At 42.3% G+C, this 18,203-nt stretch overlaps 1 protein-coding gene across 1 annotated transcript in view; it reads right to left on the reverse strand.

Annotated features, from left to right (window-relative positions):
• Nucleotides 1–18,203, reverse strand: part of col1a2 (collagen, type I, alpha 2) — a 40,887-nt gene that overhangs the window by 4,848 nt on the left and 17,836 nt on the right. Inside the window, exons 18-42 of the mRNA XM_088600532.1 lie at nt 17,697–17,750; nt 17,501–17,608; nt 16,560–16,613; nt 15,749–15,847; nt 15,157–15,210; nt 14,959–15,057; nt 14,452–14,505; nt 14,042–14,095; nt 13,578–13,631; nt 12,904–12,957; nt 12,041–12,085; nt 11,364–11,462; nt 9,509–9,616; nt 8,815–8,868; nt 8,406–8,459; nt 5,989–6,042; nt 5,395–5,448; nt 4,918–5,025; nt 3,962–4,015; nt 3,805–3,858; nt 3,076–3,237; nt 2,576–2,683; nt 1,253–1,360; nt 963–1,016; nt 522–629 (exon numbers count right to left, since the gene is read on the reverse strand). Of these exons, the coding sequence (XP_088456658.1) occupies nt 522–629; nt 963–1,016; nt 1,253–1,360; nt 2,576–2,683; nt 3,076–3,237; nt 3,805–3,858; nt 3,962–4,015; nt 4,918–5,025; nt 5,395–5,448; nt 5,989–6,042; nt 8,406–8,459; nt 8,815–8,868; nt 9,509–9,616; nt 11,364–11,462; nt 12,041–12,085; nt 12,904–12,957; nt 13,578–13,631; nt 14,042–14,095; nt 14,452–14,505; nt 14,959–15,057; nt 15,157–15,210; nt 15,749–15,847; nt 16,560–16,613; nt 17,501–17,608; nt 17,697–17,750 (1,908 nt within the window). The remainder of the gene's footprint in view (nt 1–521; nt 630–962; nt 1,017–1,252; nt 1,361–2,575; nt 2,684–3,075; nt 3,238–3,804; nt 3,859–3,961; nt 4,016–4,917; nt 5,026–5,394; nt 5,449–5,988; nt 6,043–8,405; nt 8,460–8,814; nt 8,869–9,508; nt 9,617–11,363; nt 11,463–12,040; nt 12,086–12,903; nt 12,958–13,577; nt 13,632–14,041; nt 14,096–14,451; nt 14,506–14,958; nt 15,058–15,156; nt 15,211–15,748; nt 15,848–16,559; nt 16,614–17,500; nt 17,609–17,696; nt 17,751–18,203) is intronic.

The raw sequence follows: 18,203 nt of genomic DNA on the forward strand, positions 1-18,203 counted from the left end.
AATTTCAATGGAAATTAGAAATGCCTTTTGACATGCATGAAAAAAAAGTCGATCTACTGTACTTCATGTACCGTATGTTCTATTTGTACATCTCCCAGAATTACGTCTGATAATGGACTAGCTTGTGCTAACAGAACAACCTTTTATTACATACAGCAAAGTACATACAGCTGTATATGTGCACGAAAAATTCAGGAGGAGGCTACCGAAGGTTAAAGTATTTAACAGACAGCAGTGAACACCATGCCTTGATGGCATTAAATCTGGTCTCCTGTCTCTTCTGTGATTTAAAAAAAAGCCGAACAACGTAAAAGGCCTTGGACTGAATGGTCACTAGTGTTAGTGCTTCCGTTTTCTGTCCGTGACATTGGAATCCTGCTGAAATAAACTGGAGTCCCTCATACATGCAGTGGAGTGAGAGCAGAGGACAGGCCGGGGGCCCTTTTCCAGCTTCTGTGACGCGCCCCGAGTCTCTCGCGCACCTCGAAAGGGAGACTTCACAACAGAAGAGCGCTACTCACAGCCTCTCCACGGTTTCCAGGACGGCCAACTGCGCCAGTGGGTCCATTAGGTCCAGGAGCGCCAGCAGGGCCAGAGCTACCAGGAGAGCCAGGCTCACCACGATCTCCCTGCAGGGCGAGAAGAAGGACACAGTTGGGTACCTCGGCTTTAGGAACAGTTATCACATTAGCCTGGCAAGGTACAGTATCTCAGCCTGTTGTGTTCTTAGGAAGTTCCTTTCCAAAAGCTTGTCATTTTAAAATCACAGACTTATCGTATAATAGTATTGTTGCAGTCTAAAATATTACACATCAATTATCCTTAAACCAAGCAGCATGCATCCATCTGCTTTTATTGTTGTTTTTTTATTTTTGGCTTGTGGTTTTCATGCAGTTAAGCGGTCAACCGCAGTGTTGGTTTGGGTGAATCCAGAGCTGAAGAAAGGAAGCTCATGTCATTACCTTGACACCAGCAGCACCAGGGCGTCCAGGAGGTCCATCGTTACCAGGGTTTCCCTGTGGGGTGAAGTTCACACAAGTCAAAGACGGATATTTCAAGCGTTTAGATTGACACAATTAGATACTGTTTTAGACTGCGTGTGCGTGGTGCATTCTGGGAAACGCATGGTGTACATAAACAGTAAAAAGTTAACTTCATGTGATGTGATATCATTAAGACGAATTTATAAGAATTGCAATTACCCATTCAGGGCATTTTCTAGAACCTGGCCACGGGACAAGGGAGCACTTACGTCGCGACCAGCTTCTCCAGGTGGCCCACTCATTCCAGGGGGTCCCATGTTGCCAGGAGGTCCGCGGGGTCCAGAAGATCCTGCGGGGCCCAGTTTTCCAGGCTCACCCTGAAACACAGCACGCATGGTCAGAGCAGGTCAGCCCTCCCTTCCTCACAGCCCAGGAACACTGTCTGCTCTGCTCTATCGTCTGTAGGTCTCTCTGTGTCTCTGTGTATATTGTACTGTATACAGTATGTAGATATGCAGTTATTAAATAGGACAATATTAAGATACTGCATACACACACGTGTGTTTTTCAGATTGCAGTGTGGATGGGCAACATTGAAAAAGGAATATACCATACTATTTTATGACCTCATCTTTCAAATGAATTGTATCTTAATTTAGATACAGATTAGACAAAAACCTTGTCCCTCCTGTGTGAATAAATGCTCAGTACTTGGCTCTCGGTTCGCCAGGAGCTTTGTGGCTCTATCAGCTGAAAACCTAACGTAATCCGGAGGCCTGAAGTCAAGGCTATGATTTTACTTTAGGCCTTGGTTTCACAAAAACGAATCGGGCTAAAAATTCTGAACGCATGCGGCTCAATTTAAAAAAGTTCTGAATTTCTGAAGTGGGTTCAGAAACTGAACACTGAAACTGAGGCACTGTTACGAGCACAGCCGGCACCGATTAACTCCAAGTGATTCAATCTTCATCCCACACCTTTTCCCCGCAGCTACTGTATTTACACCCTCTGCGCACTGCTACCGGCGCTCGGTATTATGTTTTCCTCCCCCTCCTGAGCCCGCCTCGCCCTCCTTTCCTGAAACCCTCTCTGCCTCGCCTGGATCCCCTCACTTACGACTCTGCGGCTTCGGATTTCTCGCTCCACCTCTCTCGTCTCGCCCCTCTCGGATTTGTTCGCCTGACTATGTTCTGGCTACCAGGATTTGACCTTGCCTGGTAATACTGACCACCCTTCTTCGTCTCCCGTCTCGGATACCTTAGCTTTCAGACCCCGTCTTGAGACCTGCACAGGGTTTGTTAATAGCTCGGCGCTAACAGGCACTGCTTTACACAAAATACTGTTGGAGCCTGGAGCGGGCTACACAGCTCCGCTGTTGAAGCTGAAGCCATGGCTTCTTTCAGTAACATCCCCAGGTCCCATGCTAGTGAGCAAAGCAGGCAGGTGGAAGCCTGGTCGTCCGCAGTCTTTCTTAGAGTCAATAAATTGCTGCAAGTCCAACTTTTCAAACTACAGCGGGATTTCAGTGAAGAAGGTTAGGAGCAGGCCTGCTGGCACGCATGGATGTCAGTGAAGCTTGGCAGTGTACTTACAACTGCACCTGCGCCGCCAGGGAGACCGCGGTCGCCTCTTGCGCCAGGAAGACCAACGTTACCAGGAGAGCCGAGGACACCCTGAGGGCCGGGGGTGCCAGGGGCGCCCTGTGGGATGGAGCAGAGAAAAAGGCCATGAGGAAACTACCACACACAGCACAGCAACCCCTTCACTGCCCTGAAGTGCACGGCCACCTCAGGGTCCTGAAAACTGAATACCCTGGGGGCTGCAAAGGCAGCCTGACCTTTTTTCAGACGCTAAGCAATCAGTCAGCACTGAAAGTGCTCTGAGGCTAATTATTCATTTTTGGCTTCATGGTTCCTTATTGAACTGCCTTACCAGAGGCACGTCTTTACGCAGCGCAAAAGTGCTTTTGATCTGCGAAAACCCGGCACTTCACAGCAGGGTTACAATATAGACTTCCTGCAGCAAGAAAAGATAGGCCGACATCCCCACTTTTTTATTCCACATCCTATAACACAAAACAACGCAGACTTACGGGAGGACCAGATTCGCCAGATGGGCCTTTCTCTCCAGATGGGCCTGGAGGGCCTCCAATTCCTTGCTCTCCGGGACGTCCTGCAGGGCCAGAGTCACCACGGGCACCTCTGGGACCATCCTTTCCAGCTGGGCCAGTGGGGCCAGCGGGTCCAACAATTCCCTACAGTGGAGAAACAGAATCATTTAAGTCATGACAGTGAAGGCGAAGACCCTCCAATACTCTTTCTAGAAGTGGTCTTCCATATAACCTCCTTGAGCACATGCCATGCTCAGGTTCACTGTAGGACCTTTAAGCAGACAGGTGGTTTATAGCCTTCTCCCCTCTGTGTTTAACCAAAAGTCTGAATCTCAGTGTCTGCTTGGGAAAAGTCCTTTGCATGTGGGGCACCTAATTAATCAATTAATCAGTCTGCAGAACCCATAAATCCAGTGAACCTTTAAATGAGCCTTTGCTCCGTTATCTGAAAACCTCCTGGATTGAGAAGATTCTTCCATCAGTGCTTGTGTTTTGCAAAGAGAACACCAATTGCCACCCTGAAGGGTAAATTGTAATTCATTGTGAATAGCTAAGTGAGCCATGACAGATGGCATCACCTTCAGCTGCTTAGTTGCATGAAATTGATACACATCTGGCATTTAGACCTTTACAGTATTTCCACCCATATGTTTTAAAATGTATTGAATTATTTATTTCCTTCTGAAAGCGGAAAAATACTGTGATACTTACAGAAGGACCAGGGGGTCCAACTCTGCCAGCAGCACCAGGGAAACCAGTAGCACCCTGTAAGTTAAATGAAGATTAGAGTCATCTGTAGGCCTGGTCTGTTCTGGACAGATGTTCAAATAAGTAACTGGTGGAACAAAGTAACAGTTGTAATACTTACAGTAGGGCCAGCATCACCACGAGCACCAGGGGGTCCACCAGGACCAGAAGGACCCTGAACACAAAGCAAAGAAGATCATGAAAACGTAGTACTCTATGATTCATACCACACCACCATTCTGAAATGACACCAGCATCAAATCTTCCAAATCTTCCTCCATGACAATGTATAGAGGATTTAGAAGAATGAGGTTTCAACTCAGAGATGGGACTTATTCTTTAAAACCTGAACACTGAAGAATATTTTCTAATGTTTCAACTAGTGGTACTTGTACATAGTGACAAAGATGCTTAAAAAGTAAAAAATGGCAAATGATTTAATCTTAAATGGCTCTTTTTTTCACTCATATAGGGTGTAAATACAAGAACACAATGTATAGAAATACCGTGAGGTGAGGTGTTTTGTCTGAATTCAGTTATCCTAAAGAAAAGTTTGACGTACTATAGATCACATCTTGGCAACAAAATAAAACATCCAGGTATGTATAGAGAGCACAAACTTCACGGATGTTTATTTCTTATTAATGAACTTATCATGCAGTGTATTTGGAGAACTGTTTAAAGTAACCTGTGCACAAGGTGCAAAGATAGCAAACTGAATTCTGCAATTTCCCTCATGGGATCAATAAAGTATCTATCTAAATACCAGAGTTGTCAATGAAGGTTGTCTATGGCTCAAAATGAGAAATGTGTGTGTGTGTGGACTTTTCCTCCGAAGAGTGTGGTATCGAAAGGCACTAATTTCTTGTTCATTTCTGTCAGTACACGTAACTGATCAACCTGAAGCATATCTAGGGACGCCCATCGGTTCTACAGACTCATAATTTGAGTCCCTCTACTCAAACCTTTTCTTGCCTGGTCACTACAATCAGCACCACAGACAACCCACAGTGAGCATCACGTGACTGCGACGCCAGTGGGCCGCGAGGCCGTGGAGAGCACAAGCATTTTACTCACAGAGGGTCCAGCAGCACCAGCGGGACCAGCAGCACCCTGAGGACCAGGTTCTCCTTTGGGTCCACCAGGACCTCTCTCGCCTCTTGCTCCAGGCTGGCCATCAGCACCCTGAAACCACAGCACACTGCCTCAGCACTCAGATGCATAGGCACCCTTAAAAATGGTTAAACCAATACTAACAGTGTGCTACAGTACATGTAGTATATGGAGGTGCTACACAGTACAGTATATGTGTTTGAGAATGTGTACAATATGCAGGATCAATGACATTTTTAAAATGTACAGTATGAGACATATGATGTGCTTGACATTGTATTTCAACAGATGACCATTTACTAAAATGCAGATGATGCATAGTTAGTGTTTTTGTTCAGAACACATTTTTTTCAGACTCAGTCTTTCAGTTACAATGACTGCTGCCCGTGTGTGGTTATACTGTATAGTGTAAAATGCTTTGTAGTTGAACTGGTAACTTACAGGAGGACCAGCAAAGCCAGGAGGTCCAGCAGGGCCGGGCTCACCACGCTCTCCCTACAGAAGACAAGTACATACAGCTGTTTAGCAAACTCCCTGAAGTTCTCAGTTTCATTTCACAGGACCTTTTCTCTTATGAGTGCAGATAGGTATAAACAGAAGCAAACACAATGCATGGCTTTAATGTATTACTTACTGTACATTCTGTGAGTACTTACATATTTTCATACTTAAATCTATTGCTTACATACAATTAAATTACTTAAATTACAAATGTTCGAACACAGACTGAATTATCAAAGACCTTAGATATTAAAATATGTCTCTGCATTTATGCCATACAAGTAAATACAAACATTGGGTAATTGTAGAGATTATTTTGTGCCACATTTGGGTTTTATATATTATTTTTACATATATTCAAGTGACAAAACCAGTTTTATGTCAGTTTTCATTTCACTGAATGTCTGTTAAAACTTTAGTAAAGGGATTAAAATGCTTTTTCCCGCGAGACGTATAGAACGGTATGATTGTTGTCTGCACATTGCAGTAGAAAAGGCCCATTTCTCATTGACTTTATTTAGACGTCATACTCACAGGGGAACCACGAGGGCCAGCAGGGCCGCTAGGACCAAAAGCACCAGCTTCACCCTAAAACAGAGAAGAAGGGAACTCAACACTTTGACAAAAACATTGTCAGCGCCTGCAAACACATCAGGAAATTAATGGATTCATGTACATGAAAACACTTTTTGTTCTGCTTGCATTTCAAAGGCAATTAAAATGTCATCTTAATGATAACTCTATATTTAAAAGGGCTTCATGGCAGCACAATATACTTTGATGTGTCTAGCCCTCTTAGATATAGGACTGGTTTGTCATTATGGAAATATTTCATGTTAGAAAAGGTCATACTACAGGTGCTCAAATGTTCAGTGTAGACTCATACACAATTTAGCAATGGCAAAATATAATGACAAAAATAATATTCTATTTCATGTCTTTAAATCTCGTCATCCTTAGTTGTATCAAGCTGTATCAACTACTGCTATCTAGTTGAATCATTTGATCCTGTGCAGAGGAAATGAAATCCCGTAACCATGGAGTTGGTGTTTACAATAGGTCTTGTAGGGACTGGTTACAGCTAGTTTAGGGTTAATGGGCCTGAATTAACCTTTGGGAAATTTCCAAGCAATTTTTGCATCTAATGTATTCTGGGACAGTGTGGATTTCCTCTGGATCAGCCCATGTCTGTTTACAAGCTGGCCTGTGGCATACACTTCCTATTATTCTGTATTATCACTAAGAATGCCATTTTCTATAGGTTTACTGCCTTATGTGAACAGAACACAAGAATGTGACTCCACTTAGGGAAAACTGGGTTTTATTAGTCTTCCGCTGTCTTCCATGAAGTTTGAAATTTGGCATTCAGAATCATCTATGCAGAATTATGTTTTTGCAATGACTGTAGCAAATCTGGTTTGTTGTTACTCTCTGAGTGCACAATTGATAGAAATTTGAAGTGCATTAAACTGTACATCCAGGGCTAGGAAGTCATAAGGACCACTGTGGTATAGGAAACTGAGGATACTGAATAAGACCCAAGCTCAGTCACATCTGGCAGGACTGTGTGGGGAATTGGAGTTGGCTAATGTAGTCCACAGATGATTTGGCAACCAGGTCTGGAATACAGGGCTCATTGCTTGAGCAATGCCTTCACTGGTTGAGTCAGTCTGAGTTCTAGCACATTTTTAAATGTATTTGGGATAAAGTGGTGTTTCTGCCAACAAAGATGCCATGAGCATTAATGTTTGACAATAAAAGTCCAGTGTCTTAATTCATTTTTACTTCAACTTCTATTCACTCCCTTCAAAGGATCTCCATTCTGCAAACACCTTATTAATCTTGCCTAGGTGTCTGCTCAGGGATTTATTTGAGCTAATTACTATGTTACGAACTGAAAATCATTTCAAAGGCAGTCTATTTGCTTCTGCCACTTTTTATTGTGTTTGTACTTCCTTCAACGAGAAAACATCCAGCTCTCTCCAGATGCAATTTACACACAAATGCCTTATTTGGGTTGTTGTATTAACAAGGAAACTGAAATCTTATATGTTTTTAGATCATAGTACTCATAAATGGTTGTCTTTAATTATTATAACTATAATTATAACTCTTAACAATGCATATGCAGAAATCTCACACAATATGTATTTCATGTTATTAGTGGGATTCCATATGCCTATCATAAGACACAATGAAGCTTTACCAGCCTGAAGTATATATTGCGTGGGAGTTTTGGATATTCCTGGATAAGGGCAGGCTAAGTTCTTGGCAGAGTAGGTAGTGGCCAGGTGGCTGCTACTGTCTTTAACATGTGCCAAGCAAGGCTCAGGCCAAGTGTTCACACTGACCGAATGGCCCATCTTCATGTTCAAGACAAGCAGGGAAAATTTCTGGCTGTGTGCAAGCATTGCCGTAAAATAAAAAGAGGTTTAGCGAGACTGCACCTGAATAAGATGTCAGTGTCAGGATGAGGATCTTATCTCAGGACCTAACAGCAATGAGAGTTTCTTTCCAGATGACATGAAGTTCTATCCTACCGATTCCAGCCCACACTATGACAGCAATTATTGACTTCCATGACATAAGAAACCCTTTTCGTCGCTGTAATAATTGAAATATAGGGTAACATAAGTGACCACTCAATAAATGACTGTGTCGAAATCTTAGAATTTTTTATATGTAAATAATTTCTTAATTAATATTTTAAGCATAAATTGTGCCCGCATTTCTATGCAAAATCTGTTTGGGACCTTTTGGTTTGTTACTGTATGCCCTGTTTCGGATATCATGGCTTTTTGTCATGGTGTTAGCTTCTTGATTGCTCTCCTAAGCCCAGTCTTGCATACGTGTACGTTTGCACAGTTTTAGACTTCCTGTTCCACACTAGAGAGAGAGCTCCCACAATTCTGTGTAATGTAGTGCATGCCAATTGTCCTGAAGGGGTTTACCTTGTCACCATTAGAGCCTGAGGGTCCAGGGGGTCCGCTAGGTCCAGGAGCTCCCTAAAAACCAGGGAAAGAGACATTTCACCGTCAGACATCGAAGGATATTGTAAGACACAAAGACACAGTGCCCTAAGCTCTGTCGAATTAAAAACATATACGGACAATGGGGCACATACAGTATCATCCCTGCCCTCTACAATAGGGATGCATATGATCTTAAAACATTAAGAAAACTAATTCCGATAAAAATGTCCATAAGGTAATGCAGAGGTTATTCATTCTGGTTGATTTGATCTTGACTTATTATTTGTCTATTGTCAAGTAAATGCCACTAGAATTCTTTTAAAAATTCTAACATAATTATGCAAAAAAAAACAACAACAGAAATGTAAAATATTACAAAAATACTTACACGGGCACCATCTCTGCCTGGGTTACCTTCGTAACCTCTTGGGCCGGTCTCACCCTAATATTCCAAGAAAAAAAACATTTGTTTTGTGCCCATAATAATGTTAATGATACAGAATCAATTGTAGTATGCAAGAGTAGCTATTGGAAATCACAAACTATTCAATATATTCAAGAAGAACTACATTGGTATATGTTATGGAATACAACTCGATTACAATAAAATGTTATTGATTGGGTGTTAGATTGTTTCCTTTCTTTATCACTGATTAGGATTGGATGCAAACACAAACACAAATTTGCCTTATTAAAATTATGTAAAATTACTTGCTTATAATCATCTCTGCAGTTCACTTTACACAATACTGTTATTATGAACTATTTTCTCTGTCCCTTTCATTTCCAGCTTAGTCACAGACTCACGAAGGAGCAGAATCTTCTTCAAAAGACTGAGTGTCTTCTGAATCCCACACCTACAGTAACTGCATCCCATGTTTATCAAGTAAAAAGCAGATAGCAGATTCTGCTAATATATTAAACTTGGGAACAGCCTGCATAAAGAAGATGATTTCCAACAAACAGCAAACCATAAAACTAATTTTTCTCTTTTTTTTGTTGCCTCGTGTCATCGTTAATTGATCCATTTGAAGATAATGCTGATCCAGTGTACCGCGAGCCTGTTCCTGCATCTGACTTACCTTTTCACCCTTGGGACCAGGAGTACCAGCACCACCACGCTCACCTGGCATGCCAGAGGCACCCTGGGGACCAGCAGCACCAACAGTTCCAGCTACACCAGGCTCACCCTGAAGAACAACAGAAATGGACTCTAGTACAGTGTCCTGACATGTTCACTTCACAGTGTCAGCATCATTGTCTCTTCTGTGGCATGGTGAACACACAGCTGTCCTCACCTAGGATGAAATGTTCCCACTTTTAAGACTATTTAGGACACTAAATAGTGGCCCATGTAACCTCCAGGAAATGCATCAGAATTCAACACAGTGTTTGCCAGCACAGTTAAATTTGGTCAGTGTCTTCTGGGATGATCAGAGATGTCTAGATGAGATCCTCAGTAAAAGTAGTAGGAGCCAAATGAGCAACATGGGCCAGGTGGCTTCCTCTCATTTGAAACTCTTCTTGTTTTCAGTGATAATACTCCCAATACTAGAATCTTGGGATCATGATCAGGGTTATTTCTTAAAGATATGCTTCTGTAAGAAATTCTACCTTTCATCTATAATGTAGTGCTCATGGTGGGCATTCTTTAAAAGCCCTGTCACAATTCATTATTTGTAGGTAGATCATAATGAATGCAAAACAAACCAGCATTGCGCTGTCTTTGTTTATTTTTTATCTTGTGTTGGAGAATAACACAATAGTATACTTTTAAGTATGAACTTAATAGTATCTTTAGCTTCAAACATTCACTGGCAGCAGGATGCTTTCTTGAAGTTTAGTTTCAGCATCCATTTTGGCTTACCTTCAGAATGCAATAAAGACAAAATCTAAGAACTACAATCAACAACAATAAAGTGTATACTGGTTGTTGTATGGACAGCAAGTACATTCACAAGGAATGGTCTCTTGTGTTCCTTTTTTAATTAGGCTTTGACCTTTCTTAATTGCCATGTTTTATAAGAAGGCTTAAATGACTTATTAGATTCCAGGCAGATAGAACTATATGGCAGGTCGTTCGAAAGACTCCAGTAAGCAGCCCTGCCACTAGGGGTCACCAAAAGGGAGGGTCTAACTCATGTAAATAGATTCACTGCATGTGTGTATAAGTCACTGACTGTATTATTGATTGAAGGTTTTAAATGCACATTCTCACATGAAAGTAAAAATTGTTGTTTGGGTAGAAAAGGGCTTTTAGAGCATAGTGTTGGTTGAGTTAGGAGACAACAAGGTGGTGATTTGTGGGAGTCTTTAGTTGCCTGGCCTAGATGTGCAGATACTAAAAGGCCCTTCCTGCAGCTTCAGCCCTGTGCCAGCCCCTGTCTTTGCAGACATAGAGCAATGAAGGGTTAAAAATTCTTTCCCCGTACAGCATGTTCAGCAAAACACCAGCTGCAATATTAAATGAATCTGCTGCTGATAAGACACCAGACACAAAGAATGCTTGTTTTAAGAATCCCAAAGAATCATTTTTGTGTAGGAGGCCGATTGTAACTACCTGCTTTTAGAAAACCCTGATATAGCTCAGTTACGTAGACATCTTTTGATGCAGAAGTAGAAGTTTGCTTAACCAATAGAAATTAATAAAGATTAAAATAATAAAGTTTTTCTTTTTCTTCTTGAGACGTAAGCTCTTTGTGTTCCTTATCAAGTAAGAGTATAAGAGGTCAGCTGCAACGTTTCTGGTTAGAACCATCCTCCTAATTTGCAGGGAGGGAGCTTCTCTTTGGCCAAATATAAAACAAACTCCTCTTCTGCTCGACACAAAGGTCTCCAGCGGGTTTTGACTCTTCAGCGAGCAGGACCGGTAAAATCGGCGCAGCCTCTGATCTCGCCGACGTTCCCCCGCCCCACCCCGCGCGGTTGGAGGCCTACCTTGCTTCCGTCAGGGCCAGGGGTTCCGGAGGCACCGCGTGCGCCGATGGGCCCGGCGGGTCCCTGAGAGCCGGCAGGGCCTGGGTTACCACGCTCACCCTGTACGCAGGGAGAGGACACTGTCAGAACCCACACAGCGGTGGACAAGGACAACCCCGGCGGCCCATCTGCCGCACACCATCCTTCTCCTGCTGAGACTGGAACTAAAACTGAGAGCTTTCTACCCCGAGCTCACACAGCACAGAGCTGAAGTTTTACAGGGTCTAAGACGAGTTATACACTCCATGTTGATCCTTTAACAGAAGCTTAGGACTTATTTTATCCCCTATATACTGTAGCTCTATGAACTACTAAGTAAATACTACGATATTGCTAAATTGTCATCTAAAAATTAAAAATACATACTGTCATAGAGCAAGCGTTATTTAAGAGTTATTAATATAGTAAATATATTACTGTTTAGCATTTTTTTCCGCAATAATTCAACTATACTGCATATTCACTGGTTTACAGACAATCTGGCACTTTTTTAATCTTACTGATTGAACACATTTGTGCCACACCAGCTGGAGGTTCATTGCTTACAATTAAAAACCGGTGTGTTGTGTAAGACATGCATGTCTCCATATAAATCAGCAGGAGGGCGCTGAATAACCTGAGGAGAACAGAAGACTTACTCTTGGACCTGCAGGACCTGGGAGGCCAGCATCACCTGGGATTCCCTTTGGAACAAAAATAGCTTTGTTATATTGGAACGCATTATAGGAATTATGACTCGTCAATGGATAAAACTGTCAGGGATTTGAGGCACAGAGGCAGTCTAGTTACTCCTGATCAATGAAAAAGCACCTTCCATTCCTAGAAATCCTTATCTTGGAAAGGAACAAGTAAAGGTGTATTCAATGCTGGAAAGAGAAGAAAAGAGACACAAGGTGGCTTGAAGGCTCTACAACCGAAACATTGTTTCTCTTTTCTTCTTTTTTTCTTCATGGAATAAACCTTTACTTGCTCCTTTGCACCCTACGCAAGCTGACATACTGTAGCTGCCTACAGTACCTGAACTACTATCCTTATCCTGGTACAATCTGCTGCTGTTATCAATGTGTCAATGGTATTTTTTCTATGAAAAGTTGGGTATCAACAGCAGTTTATTTAAAATTTTGGTCATAGGCACACTGACTAACCAGGAGTATAATGGAAGATGCATTACTTTCCTATTTATATCATAAGTTGAAAATCACAGGGTAAATATCTAAAAATCACCAGCATAAATATCTGAGGGTGAAATGAGGTCTTCTGAAAATACGGACATGGGTACTGCATTCTGTTTCTGCGTTGTTCATTAGCAATAATGGAGTCATCAATCATCACTTTTGAAAATACCCACTTTACGACATTACTGTGTTGGGACTTATATTAAGTGTAAGGACTTCCACTGAGAATATGACTATCCAATGAGATTAAGACTATTCACTACAACTAGGACTATCCATTATGATTAGGACATCCACTCTGACTATGACTTTGGACATCTACTTACTCTGTCTCCAGCTTTACCAGTCTCACCAGCAGGGCCAGCAGGACCAGGAAGACCCTATTAAAAAGCAGACAAAAGATGTGAAAAAAGTGATTGAACACAGGGATTAAATCTTGTAAATAAGATAAGTGATTATGCAATTTAACATCTATAACATCTATCATCTAATTTAAAACTAATTCAGATTACTCGTATAGGATTTTTTGTATTCCTTTGAAACAATGAATATGCCAGAATTTGCATGCTGGCACTACTGATAACAACTACGTTACAATATAAATTTGGTTTCAGATTTCTTTCTTATATAGTCCTTACTTCATCCATATAGTTAATCACAGGGATATTATTTTCTTGGGGAAAATGCGTGAGTCTGGTCAACTGAATTTAACATGGACAGATGAAATAACACAACCAAAGATTGCATCCTTTTTTTGTGTTGAATATAATCTACAGGTGTATCTGACGCTCGCAGCTTTTCCTTTTTTGTAACGGCGAAAGTGTTATTAATCATTAGCTGCCCGTGCAGGTGCAGCATTATCTTCACATCCTTCGTCACTAGAGAAGAAGAGATGTTTTCCTTGTCTCCTTGAGCGCTGTGCCAGAACCTCACACCCACACAGTGAGTCTTTCCTCCAGGGACCAGCAATCAAAGCTTATTGTGAAGTCCAGTAACTCACCTGGAAGCCAGGGGCACCAGAGGGACCTTGTTCTCCTTTCTCACCAGCGTTACCCTGTCATAAAACACAGTGGCTTTACTACAGGGGCTAGGTGAAGGTAGGCTTGTACTGTACCTGTACTTCCTGTTATTTAAAAGGTCAATTTCTTATACATCTTCGAACTGCAGCTTTCAAAATACAATGAGATAACAAACAGTACTATCGACATATACTTTACCTGTATACAAGGTCTCATAGAAAAGTGTTTTCTTTGTAAAACATATATCTATATGGTATTGTATTATATATTTAATATTCTATTATAATAACTCTATTTTTTATTATAGTTATGCTGGCCTTTGTCTTTGCACAAAGGATGTCTTACATCGTTCCTGTGACTGCACAGGCTGCATGTTTGATTTTGGATTAGCTCTGATGGTGGTCGGTCGTATTTCTCGTGACAGACTGGGAAAGCCGGTACTCACAGAAGGTCCAGGTGGGCCAGCAGCTCCGTTGTTGCCATCAGGGCCAGCGGCTCCCTAAACCACACAGGGAGATCAGATCAGTTCAGCTGCATTTGGCCACAACCTTCAAGTCTCACAGTAGACCAGGACGAGATACCAAACTGGTGCAGCAAATTAAATTAACCTTAATGACTGACTGTCTGATCTGAAGCTCACTCTTTACCATGGGTTCAAAGTCAGAGCTGCAGTTACTCTGCAAAAGCACCCCTGGAGCTACAGTATATGTGGGTTATAGAAGACTGGGAGTCTAACAAACTCATCAACAGCCACAGAAATGCCACTAGTGTTGGAGTAGGTGCTTAACCCTGGTCATGTAGTCACAAGCCCTTACTCCGTTATGTCCCAAAGCACACCAATGACGAGATACCTACTCTTTGACCGGCAGGGCCAGCTGATCCTCTCTCTCCAGGCTTGCCAGGCTCACCCTGAAGGCAGAAACAAGGAAAGGATGAGGGAAATGCCAATACATTGCCAAGTGAATACCTCAACATGGAGGTCTCCACCTCAAGGCTTGACAAAAGACCGTCCATAGAGTTAACAACACACTTGCTTATAACACTGCCTGTCAGCGTCTCTGAAGAGGAATGTTATTCAATTGTAATTGAGCATCCTCCACGTAAGTACTGTATCTACACTCTGCAAGCAGAAGAGACAGATCATCTCTTGTCCCTTCAGAACTCATTTACAGTACAGTACGAACACGGTAACAATGTGGTAGCAGCCTCCAGGTGCACATTGCATACAGGTAAAAATATTCTGTTTTTTAATTTGGCGCGGTTCATGACCATGACCAGATCATTTTCCAGATACATTGTTTGCTGGAAAGCCAAGATTTCCATTGTCACACCAAAAGGCACAGCTTGTATTATTCCACTTACAGCAGGGCCCTTAGGACCAGGGAATCCAATGTTCCCAGGCTGACCTCTGGGACCAGCAGGGCCAGGGGGACCGGAGCGACCATCTTGACCAGGAGCACCCTGCGCGGAACAATCAGAAATCAGAAATATCACTCCGTCTGCCAGGCAAGCTTTCACATCACATTCATTACCCCCCGCCCCAAATATCCAGAAACTCACAGCAGGGCCTTCCTTTCCTGCAGGTCCAGAGCTGCCAGGGCTGCCAGGGAGACCCTGAAAAAGAATTGAGGATCATTTCAAGTATCATCCACAGCTCATCCAGATTTCCCCCATTTGCTTCTATTTGGAGTGAGCAAATCCAAGCGCTCCATCCTGTACATGTGTTTGCGTTCTTATTTTTGTTGAATGACGCTTTGCGAATTTCTGAGCAACTGCTGTCGTTCAATACATTTTGCACCTCTGACAATAGCAAACCTCCACACGCAGTTACAGTGTGTGCAGCACGCGGAAAAGGGGAGGTTTTTACATATTTAAACTGACGGCCATGTTAATGACTCATTTCTGATAAAGAGGAAATGTGCAATTGTGGCAAAAAAACAAACAGTGCCGACATTGACTAGCTTGTTGAATTGCGTGTACAAACGGTGCTCTCTGTCAGAGACGCCATTACCATCCCCGCGACTTGAATAAAAGCTGGAGCGGGCCTGTGCCCCAGAAATAAAAATGGCGCCACGGCGTGTGAGCCACGCGGGGCCCTACTGTTTCCTGAGCCGGTGTACTGTGACGGTACAGGTACGGGTCAGACACTCACCCTCGCGCCAGTTTGACCAGGCTCTCCAGGGCGGCCGCCATCGCCAGGGGGACCGCGAGGACCACCAGCACCAGTAGCTCCCCGTGCTCCAGGCATGCCCTTTTGGAGATAACGTCCAGTTTAGGCAGGGAGTCACGGAGCAACACCGATGCAGTGACTCAAGAAAGACATGGTGCATTTGTGCTGTACTCATGTGCTTGAGATTGACTAAGAAAAGCACCCCACAGCACTGCTAATGGAAGTTCTTAACTGAGGTTAACCAATACTTTTTTTGTCACAGCTACTTTACTCAATTCTGAACATCATTCCTAACATCATCATTTCTCAAAAGCTGTATGTATCATACTCAATACGTACTGAAATCTCTCTTTTCCTCATTTCTCTCTCCTGCATCACTTCCTCCACCCCACCTCTACCTTTATAGCCCCCCCGCTGGTTCTCTCCCCACTCTGCAGGGGGTCCCAGTCTCTTCATTCTACAGCCAGGATGCGCCCCCAAGCAGATTAAGTCAAAGCTCACTATACTTAAACACTCAATAAACATCCTCAAATTTATCTCATTTTTGGACGTGTTATTCCTGCTATTAATAGTGAAATACCATTTGTATTATTGTTTGTACATGTAATGTTTATTATCATAATACTTTCTTGTAACCAGTACAGAAGTCAGGACAAATCAATTGGATAATTTTAAATTAAAATTTAAAGAACTCCCTCTTAAGAGCTACGCTTACTGTATTTAAGGGGTGGTCCGTAAGTTTGAGAAAAATACCTCTTTCAGGAAAGGTTTGAAATTGTATTTACAGACGTACCATAGGACCAGCTCTGCCTTCAAGTCCAGGGAGACCACGAGATCCAGTCACTCCCTATTGCAAAGCAAACAAAAATCATGTTATTGAATATTTATTTTAAAGTATAACCTGTGCTCTCAGAAAAATAAAAATATGTTCATTTGAGCCTGAAAGCTTCAAAACCCATTTTCATTTTCATTTTCAAAATGTAAAAATATATCTGTGAATGTTATACCTTTTTAACATTGTGTAATTGAAAAGGATTCTTATTGTGTGCTTAGAAAATGAAGCATCACCTGTAAAATGTCAGAAAATACTGTATACAGTATGTATTTTAAAAGGTAATAGAAAGGTAATTTTCTGACCTTTACAAAGTCCTCCTCACCCAAATTACAGAAGTTTTTCAGCCTAACTTTCTGTACATTAGAGGAAAATATTTTTATATACTTATGTTTTTGAAAACGTTGGAGGAAACGTTGGTGTCAATTTAGTAGCAGTTTTTTACATGAACACATGCATCGTTTTTGTATTTTTTTCTAAACTGGAATCCTACATACTGTAATTCACATCCTCTCTCAAAACACGACGTGCATTCCATACCTGGACGGCCCATGGCTATTACATCTTTGGAAGCTAATTTCGAAAGCCACTAGTTCACAAACTCATATCACAGTGATATCATCAATGTCTGCTACTGTATCGCACTGAGTGGATCCGTAGGAGGAGACAAAAAGCCGACAACTGGCCACAGTGTCCCTCATATTAAACCACTGCTGTTGAGATGCTCATTTCAGGCACTTCCCTGGGGATGTTCCTGGATGTTCTGGCAGACGTCTGCTGTTTGAAATCCTGACACCCTCTTAAATGTATGAATGATCTCTAACATGTCACAGACCATCCCCCTGGGCTCAATGGCAGAAGATCCGAGGGGGCAGAGCAGGTGTAAGGAGGAGGGCACTCACTCTTTCTCCACGGTTGCCAGCTGGTCCGGTGGAACCGGGCTCACCAGTTGGACCTCTCTTTCCCTCTTCTCCGGCAGGACCAGGAGGACCATGGGCACCGACGTTACCCTGCAGGGGCATCACAATCATCATTGTAGCAGGGAGACAGAGGTGGTACTGCAATGTGAAACTGAATGGCCCAAAGAAGAATACTTACGGGTTCACCCTTGGATCCAGTCTCACCCTTGGGGCCAGCGGGGCCAGGCTCTCCCTGCAGCGAGGACGCAAACACAAGCGAGTCATGATGACTGCAAATGACCTAGAGAGCTACAGTCTCTATAGGTCACTGACCCTACAGTAAAGGCCAGAGTAGCTTCAAAGACAACTGTACGTAGAATCTTGTTAAAAATTGGCTGTAGAGATTTCATTCTGAGGTTATGTTTAATCAATTTCAATTCAATTCAATTCAAGGTGCTTTATTAGCATGACCGATGGGTACAATCAGTGTTGCCAAAGCAAATAAAAATAATAAAATTAACATAGAACAAAACAAAAAAAATAGAAGTAAAATAAAATCTACAGACATGTTACAGACATTTACAACAAAGACATATTATATAATATCGACATATGTAGGGTAATGCTTCCAAAAAGACAAAACACGTACACACAAAGTTATTGGGGTGCTGTTCAAAGAAATTCAACCCATATATACAGTATTTCT

The sequence above is a fragment of the Lepisosteus platostomus genome, chromosome 12, assembly GCF_059453375.1.
Source record: "Lepisosteus platostomus isolate fLepPlt1 chromosome 12, fLepPlt1.hap1, whole genome shotgun sequence".
Lineage (NCBI taxonomy): Eukaryota > Metazoa > Chordata > Actinopteri > Semionotiformes > Lepisosteidae > Lepisosteus > Lepisosteus platostomus.